Genomic DNA, 20,419 nt, shown 5'->3' on the forward strand with positions numbered 1-20,419 from the left:
TGGGGATGGGGGTGTGGGGGGGTGAGAATGGAAATTGATTTTTAGAGGTGACGCTCAGGGAGGAGAGCCAGAGCCGTGGACAGTGAAGCTCTGCGCACCTGATGGAGTATGGCGGGAGTATGGATGGAGTATGGCGGGAGTATTCTGAACCCCACCCAGCGTTTGCCCTGCAGCGAGGGAGAGACGCTTACCTGTCATCTCATGATCTCACACTCTCGCTTTAGAAACGGAGAGCAGCTGCCTTTGTTATGCATAGAAATATAGACCTATATTCCCCCCTAAAACTCTTTTTGTTGACGTTAGAATATTGTTTTGGACATCTGATACACACACGCACACATCTAAATGAGGACAGATGCGTGTTGTTTTTATATAAAGCTCACACAAAACCTAAAAGAACATGCAAAAACTGTAGCTCAGTAATAAACAAACAAGTAGATACTAGGGATGCATCGATGCAGAATTTCTCCATAGCTGATTATTCAGAATAAGGTCTGCCGATACCGATAGTTTGCTTTTATTAAGGGAAATCAATTTGTGCTGTAAACTATACAGGGAAGCCTCTCATTTGTTACATTACTGTAATATTAGTAGGGCTGGAGGAAAAAAGCCTGTTTTCAGTTAATGAACGGAGCATTGTAGCGCACCTCCCATCCAATAGATTGCAATAAGCTTTGTGCTTCTGACCATATTATTACAATATTCAAGTAATAAATATCGTTTTGGCGCTGTTGAATGTGTAGTGCCTCAGCACTGAGCGTCACCTCCACTTTAATACCAGTTACAGCATGAAATAAACATGAATGAACATCAGAAAGTATGTTAAAAGAAATAGTACAACTTACCGAATTCCGTTTTTGTCTGATGTAATCGCTCAATCAGTGTTTCAACCGCGGAAACATGTCAGTATAGCTTCTTGTAAACAATACGTCACATTTATCTCAGAAAAAACATTCGGTGACACAAACTCGTTAGTCATCTAGAAAAATGAACTCTAGAGAGAAGCATTTTGCTAAATATATGCACCATAAAACATATTCATTATAATTTTTTTACTGTTCTTCAATATTTAATTTATGTTTGAATAAATCTGTCAAGTTTTTATGACAGACGCCATTTAAATGTTTATATTTCAAAAAACAGATTAGAGTAGGATTATAATGATGTAATTGTAAAGTTAGTATAACTGTAAAATAAAAACTTCATTGAGTGTGTTTGTATACAAATCAGTTACGTTTTAACCTTAAAGCTGCAGCCTGTAACTTTTTTTTTTTTTTTTTTGGTTAAAAATTATCAGAAATCAATATTTGAGCAAATACATAACCATCATTTTGTTGGCGGATTGCAATCCAGAAAGGATTATGCGTTTATGAAACACATGTGACTGAAATTAAATTATATTCCCGTTTTAAATGTGCATCTGATTACAGATAGCCTGGGATTACACAAATTTTGTATTTTAAAGAGAACCAGTTTGAAGGAAGAATAATTTGCTTTTTGGGTTAAAAATTCCTTAATATGAAATTCGAATGGTATGACAATTAGAGATTAGACTGTACAGAAATTGAAATCTACACACTATATACACAGTCACACAATGCTGGTGTTGTTAACATTAATAAATTGAGAACAAAGTATAACAATAATAATAATTTGCCCGGTTTGATGTGATATGAGCTAACCGATCGTTAGATTAAATCACCGTTGGTAGCGCGATTTATTGTAATGTTTTTTTCCTCAGTTGGTCAGAACAAAAGTGTCAGACTTGTTACTCATTCAGATGACAATATCTGGTTAAAATGTTTATTTGAGTCATATTTTCCAAGACGTAGGCTAGAATCTGTGATTCTGAAGTACAGTATCCACACATACTCATCAAAACATTAGATGCATCCGCGCTCGAGCCGCGCCGCTGCACAACCCACGTAAAGAAGATAATTGCACAAATAACTGCAATTGCAGGTTTCAAACAGAGATGGCGACAAAGAGGCTAAAGTTACGGACTGCAGCTTTAAATATGAGAAAATTTACTATGTACTGTACTTATAAATCTAAATAATCAATATGGAAGCCCTAAATATTAGAGGATAAAAGTAACAACATAGCCCAAACTATATTTATTTTCAGAAATAATAGCACACTAAAACTTGCACATTGAAATGTTTCTATGCAACTCAATAGCACATTAGGTATTTTTTTATTTTTATTCAAACATATATTTAATTAACAGCTCCTCTCTAGTGTTTAATATACTTTTCCTGAAGTCAATGCAATGTAAAGTAGCATATTGATCACAAGCTCTTTTATTTGCTGTGTTTCCGCGGTTGAAACACTGATTGTGTGATTATATGAGACATGATATATTTCGGTGAGCTGTACTGCACCTTCTAATGTTCATTCATGTTTATGACATGCTATATTTCATGTTTATGTTTCATTGATGTTTGATGCACTCGGCGCTGAACTGAGATGCTGCTGCGAACCGTCACGGCACATTTAAGTGCATCAAAACAGCATTTATTGTTTGAATTTTTAAATCAACATAATTTAAAAGCCTTCCTATCGGGCGTAACAGAGCACAAAGCTCTTTGTGATTATTGGATGGGAGGCACATTACAAATAATGTTTGGTGAAAGGAAAATCATGACCTGCATCACAGTGAGATACTGCTTCAGTAGTGTTTAACCCAGAATATTTAATTAAAGAAATCAAACACTCGTCAGATCCACACGTGATGCCATTAATGACATCAACACAAGCAGTTCATGCCGAGGAGATGAAACGCAACAGAGGAGCTCCGGAGTCGTTTAATGAGTTTGTGTGTGTAGAGCAAAGGAGCAGTGCTCTATCCAAACTACATCAGCTAGTTTCCGTAGGTCGCACATGTGCTGAGGGTGGAGTGTGTGAGAGACAAACATTCACTCTCACTCGTGTGTGTTTGTCTCAAACACCAGCGTTTGCAGGCTTTTATCTGGGCCGTTTTGGACCCACAAACCTTTGGACCCATGCTGGGCGCTGCTGGACTCTGATTGGTCGGGGAGGAAGGAACGGACACGCCCTCTGAAGAGGATACAGCTGACCAATCAGAGCGTCTGTGGGCGGGTCAGGCGTGTGTCAGGATCTGTGAGAGCTGAGAGTAATGCAGGAGGGGTTCGTCACTTTCACATGCTCCAATTCTGCAGTTGACCAAGCATAAACACATTTAAAGTCCTTTTTAGGGTTGCAAAAAGGTGGAAAATTTCCAGTAAATTTTGGAAACTTTCCAGGATTTTTTTGAAATTTCCCGTGATTTTTTTTTTTTTTTTTTTGGGAAAGTTTCCGGAAATTTACCGGAAATTTTCCACCCCTTTGCAACCCTAGTCCTTTTAAAGAAGGTCCGTTCACTCAAAGTTTTAATTGACAATAACAACACTGGCAGGTCTGAAGGGGTAAAAATCTCCAAAACTGTTGGGCAGGATCATGTTCCAGCAATAAAATCTAACAAAAGCCATAAAAGTGCATCTTTAGCTCAAATCAGTTAAAAAAAAACATATAAAAAGACTACAGCTGTTGTGTTGTTTCTACTAACACACATCATGGTTCTGTATGCAACGCCTCGCTGAATACATTTATTTCATACTAAGTATAGTTAAAATCTATAAACATATTAACTGACAGATAACTCGAGACTTTCTGATATAAAAAGTATTGGCATACTACTTGTGCACAATGCCCACATCTTAATGTTAAGTCTAAAATGTGTCAGTTTTGATGAGAATTGTATGATCTTTGAATAAAATTGGTCTTTAAATGCAAAATATTTAAAGTGTGCTTGCAATAGTTCCACTTTAGCTCAATCAGATATACTAAGCATATCTTTAATTGTACTTCAGCACAATTAAAGTGCATTAAGCACAAAATTAGCAGACTTGAAGTATACCAGTTTAGTATACCAAAAGTACAATTGCAGGGCGTTTCATTAAGTGCATAAATATGAAAATGTATTTGTAGTATACTTGGCTTGAAATAAATTGCAAACACTTGGCTTGATGTTTGCAAAGCTGATTAGTAATGATTTGGGACAGTAATAATTGGGGACACAGAAATGAAAGTATTGAGATGCTGTAAATGAGTGTTACTGCTGCTGGATTCTGAAATGTCGCTCGTTAATGTTCCTTGAGGTTGACGAGGAGATCTCAGAGCTATAAATACCAGGCCGTGTCTCTCTCTCTCTCTCTCTCTCCGTTCTTTTCCCGCTGCCATGTAGGGAAGTGATGCTGGAGGAGGAATGCACACTTGCACACAGAACAATATTTCTATTACCATGGCTTGTGCGCATCAAGATTGAGTTCTCATGCGCATTAAAATCATTTCTATTAAACCTGCACTTAAACAGCTGCCTCCGGTATCTGTAATTTACTGTAGCCTATAAATTCATAATACTGATATCACCATCTGTTAGAATTAGATTAGTGTTACTGTACAGCAATAAATATAGATTTTTAATTATGGTATTATATGTGCAGACTTTCTAGGACACACACACGTATTTAGAGAGATTATATGAACAGACTGATTAGCATGAAAATTGAGTGTTTACTATTGTCCTTTTGCATTATTGACACACTATTTTCCTATTTTGATACTGTAAAGCTGCTTTGACACAATCTGTATTGTTAAAAGCGCTATATAAATAAAGGTGACTTGACTTGACATTTAGCATGGTCTGTGGTGGACTTTACTAAGTGTCAGGGCAAAAAAAAACTAGCATAAATTTGACAAGAAGTTAATGTTAAGTGATTTAAAATGTAGAGAAAATATTGCTGTATTTCACGAAAGCGGTTCTAAACAAAGTCATGTTGTGCGTCTCCGCACACAGAATGAATTTGAATGCGTATGAACACATTGAATCAGTGATTCACTGACCCATTCATAAAAACAGCTTCTTGCTGTGTTCCTGAATGAATCGGCTTGTTTGAATGAATCGATTGAATGAATGACTCAACCACTAGGCTACTGGTCGTTTTAGTCTCATTTTTAAAAGTATCATTCTATTTTATTCTATCATTTCATGTTTCTGTGTTCTAAATTTTATATAATATCATAATAATATTATTCATACAATTTATAATTACAAATTATAATTAATTATACTTGTCTCTTTAAAAAAATTACGCCTTTTCAGCATAGCCTATTTTATTTGAAGTGCACCCTATGTATTCTGATGCATGCATTAATGTCTCTGGGCATTTGTTATATCATCTCAATATGAGAATATTATTTTTTTATTTTTTTTGTATAATATCTTAAGTGTATAATGGCACAAAGTAAAAAAAGAAAGGCTATTTTCTTTATACAAAAAATGTAATTTCTTTTTTTTTTCCAGAGTGAAATATAATTTCTGCAGGTGTTTTTGTGGGATTCGCATGAATCAGTCGCTGCAGCAACACTGTTTGCATTAACGTGATGTTTAACCATCATCACAGGGTGGTGTTTGTAGCCGATCAGAAACTCGTCTGCTGTGCTGGTTTGTGTGTCGGAGGCCCGTGCGCTGAATTATGCACGAGGCCTCATTAATATTGAACAGCTGCCTGAGTCCGCTCGTCACCAGAAAGAGAGAAATGTAATATCTCTGGCTTTTAGCGGCGTCATCTGTGAGAGGAATGCATTACCGTCTCTCTCTCTCTCCATTCCAGTTGATTTCACTTTTCCTCTGTTCTCGCTCTCATGGCGGTCGCTCTTTTAAGTGAGCTGTTTTTCTTGTCTTGGGCCGACCGGTCGATTAACCCTGCTCTCTCTGTCTGTCTCTGATCTGCAGGGTTCACAGGACACGATGGGAGCTTTGGAGGGCGTCATGGCTCCGTTCTCCTCCTTCCCTCCTCCTCCGCCTCCTCCTCCTCAGAACGGCCTGGCGCTGGAGTTCGGGGCCGGCAGCATTTACTCCGCAGGGGGCCAAACGGAGGCCCTGGCAGGAGCCAGCAGCACCTCCTCCTCTAACCCCAGCGCTCAAGTAAGTGCTAAAGCTCTTCGAGCAGATGGTGACGTCGGAGCGCTCGCGCCGTTTGAGCAGCTGGAACAACAAACGTGTCGAACGACTTCCGGTCGCGGGAATCATCTCAAGACACTGTGATTTGTATCTTCACTCTTTTGTGGAGTCGTAAGACCTGTCTCTAGGGCTGGGCGATTTTTATTTTATTTTATCAATTAATTCGAGTTTAATGTTTTGCCACAATTTAATTTTTTAGAAATCAAGGAATCACGATATATCGACCAAACGTTAGAATTGGACACTATGACAGTGTGCCCATGATAACAGAACGATTAGCCGCTCGCATGTGACGCACTCGTATCGCGAGACACCGTTCACACAGAATGTGCTTTTGTGATGATAAAGACGTGACGCGGCAGTGGCAGAGCAAACACATGCAAGAAGATGGGAGTGAACTTCTTTTAACTTGAGCGCAGTGTTTTTAGAAAGCTGTTTCATAAGAGACGAGCGCAACAGTCAAACATCCATGACTGCATAGAGAAACAATGGAAAAGCAGCGCAATCCAATAAAATAACCTGCAACTGTCTGATATTTCATGTGTGCATCACGGTGACGGGCTTAAAGCTGCTGTTCATTGCTTTTACAGAACATCTGTAGTTAATAATAGTCTACTGGTGTTATACCTTCAGTCATTTTGAAATTTAATTACCTTGACTTTTTTAAAGCATTTTTCTTGTATTATTTCTGAACATATAATATGTGTAAGACAAGTTGTAGTTCATGCATCTTTTCTGCAAAGATATTTAACAATTGATTTGTTGAACATATACTTCATGTGTGCTGCACTTATAGAATTTTCTTTAACTAGAGGGTTAATAAAGAAAAAGCTACTTGAATCAAGTTGTAGTTACATTTTCAAGTTGAAAATGAAATGAAAAATGAAAAAATTGAGAATCAGTCAAACGTTCTGAAAAAATCGAGATTTAAATTTTTTGCCATATGTCCCAGCTCTAGCTCTCTCTCTCTCTCTCTCGTCTCTCAGCTGTCAGACAGATCTACTCAGGCAGAAGATCAGTGTGTTTCTGTCGACGCTGCGGGCAGCAACGAGTCCTCCGAGGCCAAAGGAACCCCGAAACGGCTCCACGTTTCCAACATCCCCTTCCGCTTCAGAGACCCAGACCTGCGGCAGATGTTCGGGGTACTGCAGGCTTCATAGGCCTCAGGGTTTATTCCTCAGATGATTGTAGAAACGGTGATAAACAGTGACGTGTTTAAGGGCCAATTCTGCCCCCTGGTGACCGAGATTGTAACAACACGTTAAAGCGACTGTTGTAAATGCAGCTCTTCTGTAATGATCAGTTTGTAGGCATTACACAAACAGCCGTGGGTTTGTTTATGTTGAGCATTCTCTCTCTTTGTGTGTGTGTGTGTGTGTGTGTGTGTGTGTGTTTTTTTAGCAATTTGGAAAGATTCTGGATGTGGAGATCATCTTCAATGAGAGGGGCTCAAAGGTAAGAAACCGTTTTAAAATCATGCATTTGATGAAATGTTCTTGTTAGACTAAAGTAACAGTTCACCCCCAAAAACATTGATCATGTAATAACTGATTCAGTGTGACCGCAGATGTTTAGCAGATCGCTCTATGTATCGTTTGCGATAATGTCGTAACTGTTGTTTTAACACGATGTGCGATTTGACATTATCGAGTATATCGCACAAGTCAAACAAAACACCGCTACAGAGCACACGCATACATTACGTGATGAAGTCTAGTAGGTTAGTATTCAACGATTTATGTTTAAATTATCAAAACGTTATTTATGCATTTGTAACTGCAGGTTAATTGCATTTGTGTGTAAATCAAACTAAATGCCATTTCAGACGCAGCCTTCGTGTTTCCTCTGCACTGCAAAGATGAATTTCGTTGATACTGATTTCATTTGTTTGGTAACAGCCCAAATGTCTTATTATTCTAATCGACTGATTGAACGTAAGAATTTGACTCAAAAGATGACGCACAGAAAAAATGGCTTTGTAAATGTAAAAATGCCCAAAAAGGTCAAAATCTATTTAAACTTATTGGAAAAGATTGATTTCTATCAGTGTGAACTGACCACCACACAGAATATATTGTGGGATCTTGACAAACTTTCTGGGAGCGTTTTGGGGTGAATTGTTCCTTTAAGCTGGATTTGTTTCGGAGGTCCGACATAGACTTGTGCCGGTATTCGGTAATGTGATATATCACGGTAATGAATATGCACGATATTGTTATCGTGGGCACTTCTAAATACCGTGAATAATTATATAGCGTCTCCACGGGACCACCGTGGAGGGACGGAAGATCGAGGTGAGTCTGTCTTTCTCCTTCTGATGTTCCCATTTCACTCCTTTACTGACCAAACATGTCCTGGAACTGCTTAAGATGCTCAGCTGTGTGTGTTGCATTATGGGAAGTGTGTGTGTGTGTGTGTGAGCTTAGCAATGCATGGTTGCATCTCTACTGCAGTCCACTTTAGATTCTGTGAGTTTTTCTCTGTTTCTCGGCTGTTTTTTGGATTGGTTGTTGTCTGGCTGAGTGTCGGTTATTAACAGCATGCGGTTATTTTCCCTTTTTTAAGTTCATGATCTGATTTGTACTGAGCATGCTCACAGTTAGCCAATCACGTGCGTGCGTTTGATGCTGTTTCTGTTTCTTCTGGTTTGAATGGCTTTTTTGTTTGTAAAACATTTGCTTGGATTCTTACGATACAAGAGGACTGACGATTCGGAATGCTTTCACAACTTTGGTGTTGTACCTTTATTACGGCATTCGTGTGCATTCTCAGTGCTGGTTTCTGGGTGTTTTTATAGTTCTTGAACTCCTGCATGACCTCTGTTTGTCTCTCATAGACGGGGGAAATAGTTCCTTTTCATTTCCTAGTTCCTTTTGTTTTGTTACTAAAGGCTGTAATCCCAAGTGAAGTCACTTTTATTTCTAAATTAATCGGGACGTTTGTTTTAGGACCAAGTGTGTGGATCAGGGGTGTCAAACTCATTTTAGGTCAAAGGCTAAATTGCACGAAACACCGAGTCCTGTGGGCCGAATGTTTTCTGTTTTTAATGACCGTCGTCCAGTGCTGTGTAACTGACCACTCGTGTTAGTAAAGCTGCGCTCGATCGGTCTCTACTAGTGTGATTATGAAAGAACACAGTAGTTCACATCCATCTCTCACATGATAAGTATCTGTTTATTATGGGGATAATATACAGTCAGCTGGCCATTATTATAAAAGCCGCTTCAGTGCCTGATCGTACTGTGCATTATCCCTTAATAAATCATGTCTGCAGTGAAATAAAAGGCATTTATTCCATTCAGACTCCTTTTTAATTTAAGCAGACAACATTTTTAAATATAGTTTTTTGTTAATTGTATGACACTTATTTGTTCCTACCATGAAGATAGCATTAAAAAAATAATAAAAGGATACATTTCCTTTAGATAGCATAAGTGCTAATTAAAAAATATAAATCAAAATTGAGGAGACGATGAATTTTTTAAAAAACCGTATCGATGTATTTGTCATCCAGATTAAATTTCAAACATGCACATTTTAGCTGCATGCAATTACTTGCGCGACACGACACACGCAAGCGTCCATATGTTCTGCTTTATTAGCAGAAGAGGACTAGTTTTTTGAGTCTAGTGTGTCTGATGGAGTTTGGCACCCCTGGTGTAGATGCATGACGCCTGCACCGTTGCTCTGCAGCGCCCCCTGGTGTCCGTGGCTGTTTGTGCATGGGCGCGCAGCGGCGAAGCTTCGTTTGGGTTTGCATGAGTCTGATCGCTTCAGAACATCAGATTCATCAGAAAGCAGGAAAACCGGGTTTAATCTGGGCAGCAGCACTTTATAACCGAATCAGTTTCATTTAGATTCATTTGTTTGCTTTTTGAATGCCATTGTTTTCACTGTCACATTCCTTTGATTTGAATAATTTGAAGAGAAGTTGAATTATTTGCCATGATATTATTATGTTGTATGGATTCTCTCTCCTGTGGTTCTGATGAGCTCTCGTTAGGGCTGGGCGTTATGACCAGAGTCTCGCGTCATGCTATAACCGTATGTATTGTTTATAAAACCGGTTATTTTGTCCTGGAAATTTAATGAGGTGTGTATTTTTTAATAAGCATGTGCCTTTTTTGATGAAGCTGTGAATTTTCCTCTCTTTTCATTTGGAACTTCATGGACACGTACCAAAAGATCAGATGTTTGAACAGATGAATGAAGCAGAAGCCGCTTCACATGATGTGATCAGAACAGGGCCGGTTGCACCAGCTGTGCACAAGTTACAATGTATCCTAGTAGCAACATAAAGTTACAACTTGCACACTGCAAAATATTTTTTATAAAGTGGATAGTTCCGGTGCTTGATTCTGATTGGCTGAGCCGCGTTCGAAGCTGTTGTAAATGACTCTACAAAGTAACATACACCTTTGTTTACGTTTGTCTGTTGCTCGGCAACCACTTTGTTGGAACCACAACTGTTTCTGAGGAACTACATTGTTTGGTGGAAGAATACTGTTTTTATTAATATCATTACACTTTATTTGCTCTGTTTTATTCTGTGAAACCTTACTACGTATATGGAATAACCGTTTTATAAAAGCAGTAATCCCCGTGAAGCCGTGTACACTTTAAGAGAGAGAACATTATGGAGGGAAAAACCGACTTTTTAGTGGCTCTTCAACACAAACCCAATCTAAACTATGCGCCTCCGTGTACATCCTCCATGTTCATGTCAAATCAAATGTATTTATTTATTTATATTTGTATAGCGCTTTTCACAATGCTAATTGTTCCAAAGCAGCATTACAGAAAATCGTTATATGTTAATATCTTTATATCTTCATGCCATTATTCTTGCATTTGCATCAGATTAGAGTTGGGCGATAATGTATTTCACATTTTGCGTTGATATAAACAATCGAGCAGTTGAGATTTGCGATGTAGTATGTCGTAGATTCTTTTTGCATCAGTGTTTTATTGCTCATTGATTTCAAAAAATTTTCTGAATGTCATTTACATATTAAATAGCTATTGTTATTTAATGATTACTTGTCATTTCAGTGGAAACTAACAGGATGAACTGAAATTCACAGCATATTTCAACACCGCTTCTCACTTATGAAGATTGCCGTTGGATTATCGAACATAACATAATTTTGGGACTGTGCTTTTTACACTTTACAGAGAGCCTGCGGCCTACTAGCTACGTTCTGCCTTAAGAACTAAATTTAGCACAGAGTTACTAACTCTCTAGTAGTTACTTAACCTCTACTGTGGACTTTACTTTCCAGTTTTAGTAAGAACTTGAGAACAGCTGGTGCAACCCAACTCTGAACGCCTTCAGCAATGATCCGAACATCAGCGTCTGATCTCACTGATGCTCTTCAAATCCTGCATCCGTGTTCAAGATCTAGTGAAAGCTCTTCCCAGAAGAGTGAAGCTGTTCTAGCAGAAGTGAGGTCAAACGCTGAGACTCTGCTTCAGTTCATCTCAGAGGGGTTTGGGACTGGGTCCACACGGTCCTCTAGATTAGACCCTCATTGTGTGCTTGCATTAAGTCATCATAGAACTTCATCACCATGAGGTCATATAGTGTTAATTGGGCTCTTTTTGCTTTCCGAACAGCATCAAAGTTACATAGCACGATAAGGTTTTCTGTTGGATTTGTTCGGATCCCACCGCAGTACGCTCTCTAGCGATTGGCACACTGCACACGGTCATGGCGCCCGGTCCTAACACGCATCTTTCATGTCATTTGTGATTGTTTTAATCACTCCATCATCATCATCATCATGCTTCCTCCAGTTCAGGCCCAGATATCTGCTGATTATTGCACAGCCTATGAGCCAAAAACGCCCCTGAATACACACACGCACATCGAAATTGTTCCTCAGACGATATTTCTGCCCTTATATTCATGTGAGGATGAGCGACTCTAGCTTGTTTTGGACTGTGTGTGTGTGTGTGTGTGTGTGTGTATGTGTGTGTGTGTGTGACGGTGTTTGCATATTGGTCTTCAGCGTGTGAGAGAACCGTGTTGATGCCTGCCGGTGTTTTCCGTCTTCATGATTTCACTTATTGTGACATGTAGCATATGCATCTCTCTCTCTCTCTCTCTTTCTTTCTCTCTCTCTCTCTCACCCATAAACTCCGTCACTCCTCACAAGGTCTGACAACAACCAATCACAGGCTTCCTTTCATTTGACGCACTTTGGTGTACTTGTTCATGACAAACTGGATGGCTTTTTGAGTTTGACGTTTCTGATTGGGTGGATTGTTCTCTCTCTGTCTGTCTGTCTCTCTTTTCTTCTCCAGTTTTTGTGGTTTCATTGAATGTCGACTGGCTCTATTTTTTCTTTCCTGCATCCCTCTGTTTCTGAACACCCCCCTCCCCCCCTCTTTCTCGGTATGATGTGTTTTTTTCACGAGGGGGCGGGATTAGGCTGCAGAGTATTTGGATTGGTCCATAGGCTGCATCTGATGCTTGCTGATTGGCTGATATTCTCATTTCTGGTTAATGAACTGGAATTGGCTGATTAGCAATGGAATGCCCTGTTTTTCGTTTGCTTTTACGCATTGATTTCTGGGTTTTTGTGTTGAATGTTTGAAAATCAGTGGGAGTTTTTTATGATGCATGAAGCAATATAAGGGAATATCAATGAGTCCACAATTTCTGCTATAGCTGTAAATATACTTAATTTGAATATATCTTAATTTTGAGATTTGGGTGATTTGTGAACTTCAGCACATGTTAATGATGTAATTCTCAGCGATTGAATGATGTTTACTGCAGGTGTTTGGATAAGAACAGCTCTAGATTGAATGCACCAGTGCTTTGTTTTCTGCGTCTCTGATCAGATGCTCGTTCTCTCTCTGATGAACAGGTCAACAACGCTACGGCTCGAGTGATGACCAATAAGAAGATGGTTAGCCCGTATACTAACGGAGAAGGTCTCAGCACGCTGCCCTACGGTAAAACCAGCTCGCCACAGTTTTCAGGTTTTGTTCAGTTGTTAGCGACGAGGCCAGGTGGTTAATCTGAGGCTCTTCTCTCTGTTTGGCTTCAGCGGGGTGGAAGTTGAGTCATATGATGAACGCGATGTACGCACCGGAGCTCTACGCAGGTGAGTCGCAAACAGATTTTCCACTTTCCTGTTAAAGTGCATCATTGCTCTGTAATGGGGAATGTTCTGAGATGATGTGCAGCGTAAACAACACTTTAAAGCCTGTTCACACCAATAACGACAACTATAACGAAACTTTATTTGCGTCCGCACCAGTCAACGGTACGTCTGTTTATTCTAAGTTTGCGCACTGCAATTCAAAGTAACGAGAGACATGTAAACACCAAAGCAAAGAAACGGATGCTTTTGGGCACGGGAGAAATTATTCCTCTGAGTTTCGCTTTTGAAGATAAACGCTATTTTTTTAGTCATTATCAGTTTGTTGGTTTTACACGGCTTTAACCAGCAGATGTCCTCAGTAAGCTACATTTCAATGTAGTGAAATAAAAACATTATATTAAAATTTTATTTTCACCGCAAACGAGGCAAAGCAATGTTGTCGAGACTAGCTCTGGACACTGAAGTAATTTGATGTTTGCTGTGTAGAGCTTCTCCGCTGTTTTAAATGTGCTTAAATGCTAATGAATCCTGACTAGCTGTCCTGTCAGTGTTTTATTTGTCATCAGCTGGAAAAAGTGTTCTGAAAGTAATCCCCACGATGTCGCTCTTCTATATCGTTGTAGTTGTCTACTATTCTCTGCAACCATTTTTAGAACTTTATAGTTACTGCTCTTGGTGTGAACGGGCCTTAAAGAATCAGCTCCCTTTCCTGATAATTTACTCTCCCCCATGTCATCCAAGATGTTCATGTCTTTCTTTCTTCAGTAGAATTTTTTTTTAGGTTTTTGAGGAAAACATTTCAGGATTTCTCTCCATATAGTGGACTTCTATTGTTCCCAATGGGTTCAAATTGCAGTTTCAATGCAACTTTAAAGGGCTCTACACGATCCCAGCCAAGGAATAAGAGTCTTATCTAGTGAAACGATCGGTCATTTTCTTTAAAAAAAATTACAATTTATATGCATTTTAACTGCAAATGCTCATCTTGCACTAGCTCTGCGATTGTGTCACACGTGTGACGTAGGTGGAAGCACCGTCCCAGTGTTTAAGACTAAATCAAACGCCCCCTAAAAAAAATAAATAAAGGTAAAACAACGATGTCGGATGATTTTGAAGTTGGATGAGAAAATCAGATGGAGTTCATTACTACTTCTGCCTACGACCTTTCCAACGTGATTACGTTTACATTTACATTTAGTCATTTAACAGATGCTTTTATCCAAAGCGACTTACAAATGATGACAATAGAAGCAATCAAAACTAACAAAAGCCTAACGCAGTACACGTAGCAAGGTTTTATATATATATATATACACGCATACACACAAAAAGAAAAACAAGTAGATAGAATAGAAAAAAATAGAAAGCTAGTGTTAGTTTTTTTTATAAAAACAGATAAATAGATAAAGTAGAATTAAAATAGAATAGAGAGTGCTAGAGTTAGAGGGTCAAATAAAGATGGAAGAGATGTGTTTTAGTCGTTTCTTGAAGATGGTTAAGGACTCAGCTGCTGGGATTGAGTTGGACAGGTCATTCCACCAGGAGGGAACAGTTAATGAAAAAGTCTATGAAAGTGATTTTGTGCCTCTTTGAGATGGCACAATAATACGCCGTTCACTTGCAGAACGCAAGCTTCTAGAGGCTCATAACTCTGAAGTAATGAATTTAGGTAAATGGGTGCAGACAAAGTGGTGGTTTTGTAGGCAATCATTAATGCCTTGAATTTAATGCGAGCAGCTACTGGTAGCCAGTGCAAATTGATGAACAGATGTGTGATGTGCATTCATTTGGGCTCATTAAAGATTGATCTTGCTGCCGCGTTCTGGATTAATTGTAGAGGTTTGAAAGAAGTGGTTGGATGACCTGCCAAGAGAGCATTGCAATAGTCCAGCCTGGACAGAACAAGAGCTTGAACAAGGAGTTGTGTTGCATGTTCTGAAAGAAAGGGCCTGATCTTCCTAATGTTGTATAAAACGGTCAAATGTCGAATTACGTAATGTGAACACAGCGCTAGTGCAAGACGAGCATTTGCAGTCAAAAAGTATATACATTTAAAAAAAAATTATTGTATGGGTCAAAATTATCCATTTTTCTTTTATGCCAAAAATCATTAGGATATTAAGTAAAGATCATGTTCCATGAAGATATTTTTTAAACTTCTTACCGTAAATATATCAAAACTTTTTTTGATTAGTAATATGCATTGCTAAGAACTTAATTTGGACAACTTTAAAGATGATTTTCTCAATATTTAGATTTTTTTGCACCCTCAGATTCCAGATTTTCAAATAGTTGTATCTCAGCCAAATATTGTCCTATCCTAACAAACCATACATCAATGGAAAGCTTATTTATTCAGCTTATTTATTCAGGTCAAACAATTTCAGTAAATTATCAGGAAATGTTGATTCTGGAAATGAACTGATCCTTTAACGCTTACGAGTGTGATTCCTGAACGATTGTGTGACTGGCTGTAGTTCCAGGGTTTCCGTATCCCACCGCCGCATCCACCGCCGCCGCTGCAGCCGCCAGCCTCAGAGGAGCGCATCACCTGCGGGGTCGAGGCCGGCCCGTCTACGGAGCGGTGCGCGCCGCGGTTCCTCAGCCAACCATACAGGCCTACCCAGGGTAACACACACACACACACACACACACACACACTCACACTCACACTCGCACACACACACACACGCACTCGCACTCACACGCACACACTCGTACACACGCACTCACACACGCACTCGCACTCACACACGCACTCGCACTCACACACACACACTCGCACACACACGCGCACACACACGCACGCACTCACGCACACGTGCACGCACTCACACACGCACTCACACACACACACACACTCGCACTCACACACGCACTCGCACTCACACACGCACTCACACACACACACACACGCGCACACTCACACACACACACACACACACACACACACTCACACACACACGCTCACACGCACAGTCACACACACACGCACTCACGCGCACACACATACGCACTCACACACACACACGCACACTCACACACGCACACACTCACGCACACGCACAAACTCACACACGCGCACACACTCACACACGCAGCAGATTTGAGTTCCTCTGGTGTTCTGCATGCTGCATGACCGTGTGCTGCTTCTGCTGTACTGCTCACAAAATGAGACCAGCTGATGTAAACATGCAATCAAATGACAAAAAAATGCCATTTTTGCCCAACACGTGACCCGTTTATTGGGAAATGCAGTGTCTCACTCAATTGGATCAAAGTGGCATTTTTTCCTGTTTTATGACCAAGTGCACTGCATGTGTGTGAATTAATGTTTTCACTTTCTCTTTTTCGTGGTCTTCATCTGTCCTGCCATCTTCTTTTGTTTTGTTCTTCCCTTCCATCACCACATGGTGGCGACCTGTCCATTTTATTTTTTTCAATCTTATGTTTCTTGCTGCTCCATCTTTCTTTTCTTTTTGCTGTCATTTTGTTTTTCTGTCTCTCAGTGTGGTGTACCAGGATGGGTTTTATGGAGCTACAGAACTGTATGTAAGTATGACACTTCCTGTGTCTTGGTTTCACTTCCTCTCTCTTTCCTTCTCTCCTTCCGAGTGCTCTACCGTGTGAAAACTGTAGCCACGCAGAGCCGTTTCGTTCTGAAGAAGACATGCTTTAAAATCACTGCGCAGACACTAATCCTGTTCATTATGTTAGTGTGATGCAATAGAATCGGATGAATCACTTGATTTGTTTCTCATCAACAGATTCGGACGGCTCTGTGTGCGCAAGTGTGTGTGTGTCTCAGTGTGTGTGTGTGTGTGTGTGTGTGTGTGTGTGTGTGTGTTTGGGGTGCATGCTGTCTGTGTGGTTGTGTGGATGTTCTGCTAATCTTACTGTCTGTCTGTCTGAATATGGCACCAGTAATCGGTTTGATCAGCCCTGGTTGTGTGTTTGGGGGTGACGATGACACTGACGCTAATGCACTCACGATCCCCATTTCTGCTTGTGTCTCCCTCTTTGACAAACAAACCATCGATTCTTAATCATTAGAGAAACCACTCCTCTTTTTCCATGATTGTGCATTGTTTGCCACTGAGGAAGACTCACAGTGCGTAACAGACTTACGTACGGTTCTACGAATGCGGTTTATGTTTGACTGAACATCAGTGGCAGATTGCTTGTTAATGGACTTTAGGTTTGCTTTTCTTGAACGTGTTCATGTACTTTTTTCCCTGCTAACTCACCACTTCACCTGCCTCATTGCATCGGTGCTTGTTTTAAGTGCATCTGTTGTTTTGTCTCTGTAGAGCGGCTATACCGCGTATCGCTACACCCAGCCGACGGCGGTAGCGAGTCCCACAGCAGCGGCGGCAGCAGCATACAGCGACAGGTGAGCGAGAAACGGTCAATGCACGCTCAGCGCAGCGTCTGTTTCCAGCCCTGTTCAACCTCTTTCACGCATGGATGAGTATTTTCAGTCATAACCACATCTTGAACACTGGGGGCAGTCAAAATTGCTTGAAAACTAGATTTGAATTTTGCACTTAAATATTATCAATATTCTAATTATATTCTAATTTAAAATGCATAATTTCAGTTAGGGGTGAAAAAAAGCTTTTGGCTTCTCTCCTGAGGCCACAAGAGGGCGCATCGAGCAAAATATTACTAATGCACGATTATTCAAAGCAAAATAACACGAGTATCAGTGAAAAAAAGTGCATCATGTTTAAAATAATGTTTATAAACCAATTGAAGAGTTCAGATGCAAAAGCCTCAAAGTGAGCATTTTTATCAGGCTCTTATGTGTAGGTTCTGTAATGTCACTTTATGGTCAATGTACTTTTCTATGCAATTAAAGTGAAATAACTGAACATAAATATAGGAGCCTGATAAAATTGCTCACTGTTGAAGAAAATTTCAGATGGCACTTAGAGGCTTTTGCATCTGAACTCTTCAATTATAATTAAGTTGCTTAAACAACTATTAACAAAACCGCATCGTGTATGCATAGTTTAATACAAAGGGCCAAAAGTCAATCACACGGAGTACTTTTTTCATTTAAAAACATGAAATGCAGTGGGATGGGGGAAAAAAACCACCATAAAGTCTCATAAAGATATGGTTTTTTAAAAGTTGAACTTACATTAATTTTACATGGCTTTCTCTCTTGTGCGAGACGCGAGTGCAGCGGTGATAGATGTCCCTCTAGTAAATGTGATAAATATGTGTTCTGTGTGAACGACTAACAAACACATTAAAATAAAAAATGCAGGTAAAAAAACCTGTGGAAAAATCAATACAGAAAAATCCTTCATATTAACATAGTAGATTGTGCCCTATTTTACAGACTTTTCTTAGAGTGTAGCACACTAACCAACTACTAGTACACTGCTTAAAACTATAACTGTTCAGAATGAGTAGTTTTACTAGTTTACTAGCTGATAAAAAAAACTTAAATTGTAATCGTTCAAAAATGTGTAGGTTTTCAAAAATTTAAATGTTTTTAAAAATAGTTATTTACATTTGAATTAGTGCTGTCAAATGATTAATCGCAATTAATCGCATCCAAAATAAAAGTTTTTGTTTCCATATTTATTATGTATATATAAATACACACACATGCATGTATATGTTTAAGAAAAATGTTACGTTTATATATTATTATATAATTTATATGTACACAGTACACACACATATATTATGTAAACAAACTTTTATTTCGGATGTGATTAATAGCGATTAATCGTTTGACAGCACTAATTTTAATATTATATTATGCATTTATATTGTTTTACAAACAAATCTAAATGAACATATATATAAAATATATTTTTTGCCGAGAATTGATGCAGTGACACATTTTTGCGTCGTGATTACGTAATGATGTCATCGCGCTGTGACGTCACAACGTCATTTAGCAACAAATCAACCTTCCTTTAGCAACTTTCTCTGAAAATTAGTTGGGACAGATGGGCATTTCTGCTTCTCTCTGCTGCTAGCGGCCCTGATTCTGAGTTGTAGTCGTTGTTTTCTCTGTGTTTTGCAGCTACGGTCGCATGTACACAGCAGATCCGTATGCGGCTGCGCTAGCGGCTTCTCCGGCGGCGGCGGCGGCGGCAGCAGCGTATGGAGTCGGCGCGATGGTAAGCTTCGTCTCCGTCTCTCCGTCACGCTCTCAGATCCTCAAACGCTTTCTAACCGAACCTCTCTCTCGCAGGCCACTCTCTACAGAGGAGGATACAACCGGTTCTCGCCATATTAATACACTTCCAGATTCGCGGTCTCTTGAAACTTCACCAACGGCTGCTGACCTCGGAGGGAAAAATCCAATCACACTCTTGGACACAAAAATTTTTTTTTTTAAAAAGCGAAGCACGTCTGTTACGAACAAACTTTGAATAAGGAATGCAACTATAAATCAACACATCGAAGAAGATGGATTTTTTTTTTTTTTTTTTTTAAGGAAACATGACAACGTCGAACACCAAATGGTAACAGATCTCTGACTGAGAAGCGCAAATCATTTCTTCCTTTGGCTGGTCTCTCTGCACATATGCAGTTTTCTTTTTGATGTATTACTCTCTCTCCTTCTCTTCCAGGTTTAATCTGCCATTTATTTTAGTCCTGCTTCACACCGCACACGTCAGCAATGTATATTTCTTTTTCTGAGTCCACATTAAAGCAATAATTCATCGCTTTCTTTCCCTTCAGTATATTGGTATTTTGCTTTTTTTGAATTTTGGTTCCAAAGAAAAGTCAAGCACATTCTTGATTTGTGTGTAAACGTATTTGTAATTCTATTATTTGGTTTATTTTGTTTTGTTTTGTTTTGTATGAATAGGTTTTTGATATTGTTTGAAGTGGCTCGTTAATTATTTCAAGATAGCTGGACGTGGAATTGCAGCCTGGTCACGTGACCGGTTTCTTTATCTGTGAAAACACACCTGCATTTCATCATTTGTTTTGTTTTTGCAGGACATCATGTGTTTCAGTAGATTCTAGGTGTAACTGTATCCTGGTCCAGGACTGAAAACATTTAGCCATTTTAGAGTTTGGGAAGTAATTTGGCCTCAGCTTGTTTGAGAGGATGAGGGCCGTGTTTCATTGACACTAAGATACTGGCCTAAAGAAAAACTGACCACAGTCTGAACACTAAACCCAGACAGCTTGATTTTATTCGGTTTTTGTTTAAATGGTACTTGCAGTCTATGCATACACTTTCCACAGTATTATAAGAGATTAAAATGATCTCGGCTCCTAAATTCTGAACTTCTGG

At 39.4% G+C, this 20,419-nt stretch overlaps 2 protein-coding genes across 3 annotated transcripts in view; both read left to right on the forward strand.

Moving 5' to 3' along the window:
* LOC107737999 (RNA binding protein fox-1 homolog 2-like) overlaps positions 1-11,095 on the forward strand; it is a 20,030-nt gene extending 8,935 nt beyond the window's left edge. Inside the window, exons 2-5 of the mRNA XM_016549656.1 lie at positions 5,798-5,989; positions 7,012-7,167; positions 7,427-7,480; positions 11,078-11,095. Coding sequence (XP_016405142.1) covers positions 5,798-5,989; positions 7,012-7,167; positions 7,427-7,480; positions 11,078-11,095 — 420 coding nt within the window. The remainder of the gene's footprint in view (positions 1-5,797; positions 5,990-7,011; positions 7,168-7,426; positions 7,481-11,077) is intronic.
* LOC107737992 (RNA binding protein fox-1 homolog 2-like) lies at positions 11,058-19,494 on the forward strand. 2 transcript variants are annotated; one of them, XM_016549647.1, is made up of 8 exons: positions 11,058-11,470; positions 12,901-12,988; positions 13,084-13,140; positions 15,618-15,768; positions 16,650-16,692; positions 17,451-17,533; positions 19,190-19,286; positions 19,361-19,494. In XM_016549647.1, exons 1-8 carry the CDS (start codon positions 11,363-11,365, stop codon positions 19,403-19,405), a joined length of 672 nt encoding a protein of 223 aa, XP_016405133.1. In that variant the 5' UTR covers positions 11,058-11,362; the 3' UTR covers positions 19,406-19,494. The 2 variants fall into 2 exon arrangements, with proteins under 2 accessions (XP_016405133.1, XP_016405134.1); XM_016549648.1 differs by having other exon boundaries at positions 11,427-11,475.
* The last annotated feature ends 925 nt before the right edge of the window (positions 19,495-20,419 follow it).

Source organism: Sinocyclocheilus rhinocerous, unplaced genomic scaffold (assembly GCF_001515625.1).
Source record: "Sinocyclocheilus rhinocerous isolate Xijiao unplaced genomic scaffold, SAMN03320098_v1.1 scaffold2780, whole genome shotgun sequence".
In the NCBI taxonomy this organism is placed as follows: domain Eukaryota; kingdom Metazoa; phylum Chordata; class Actinopteri; order Cypriniformes; family Cyprinidae; genus Sinocyclocheilus; species Sinocyclocheilus rhinocerous.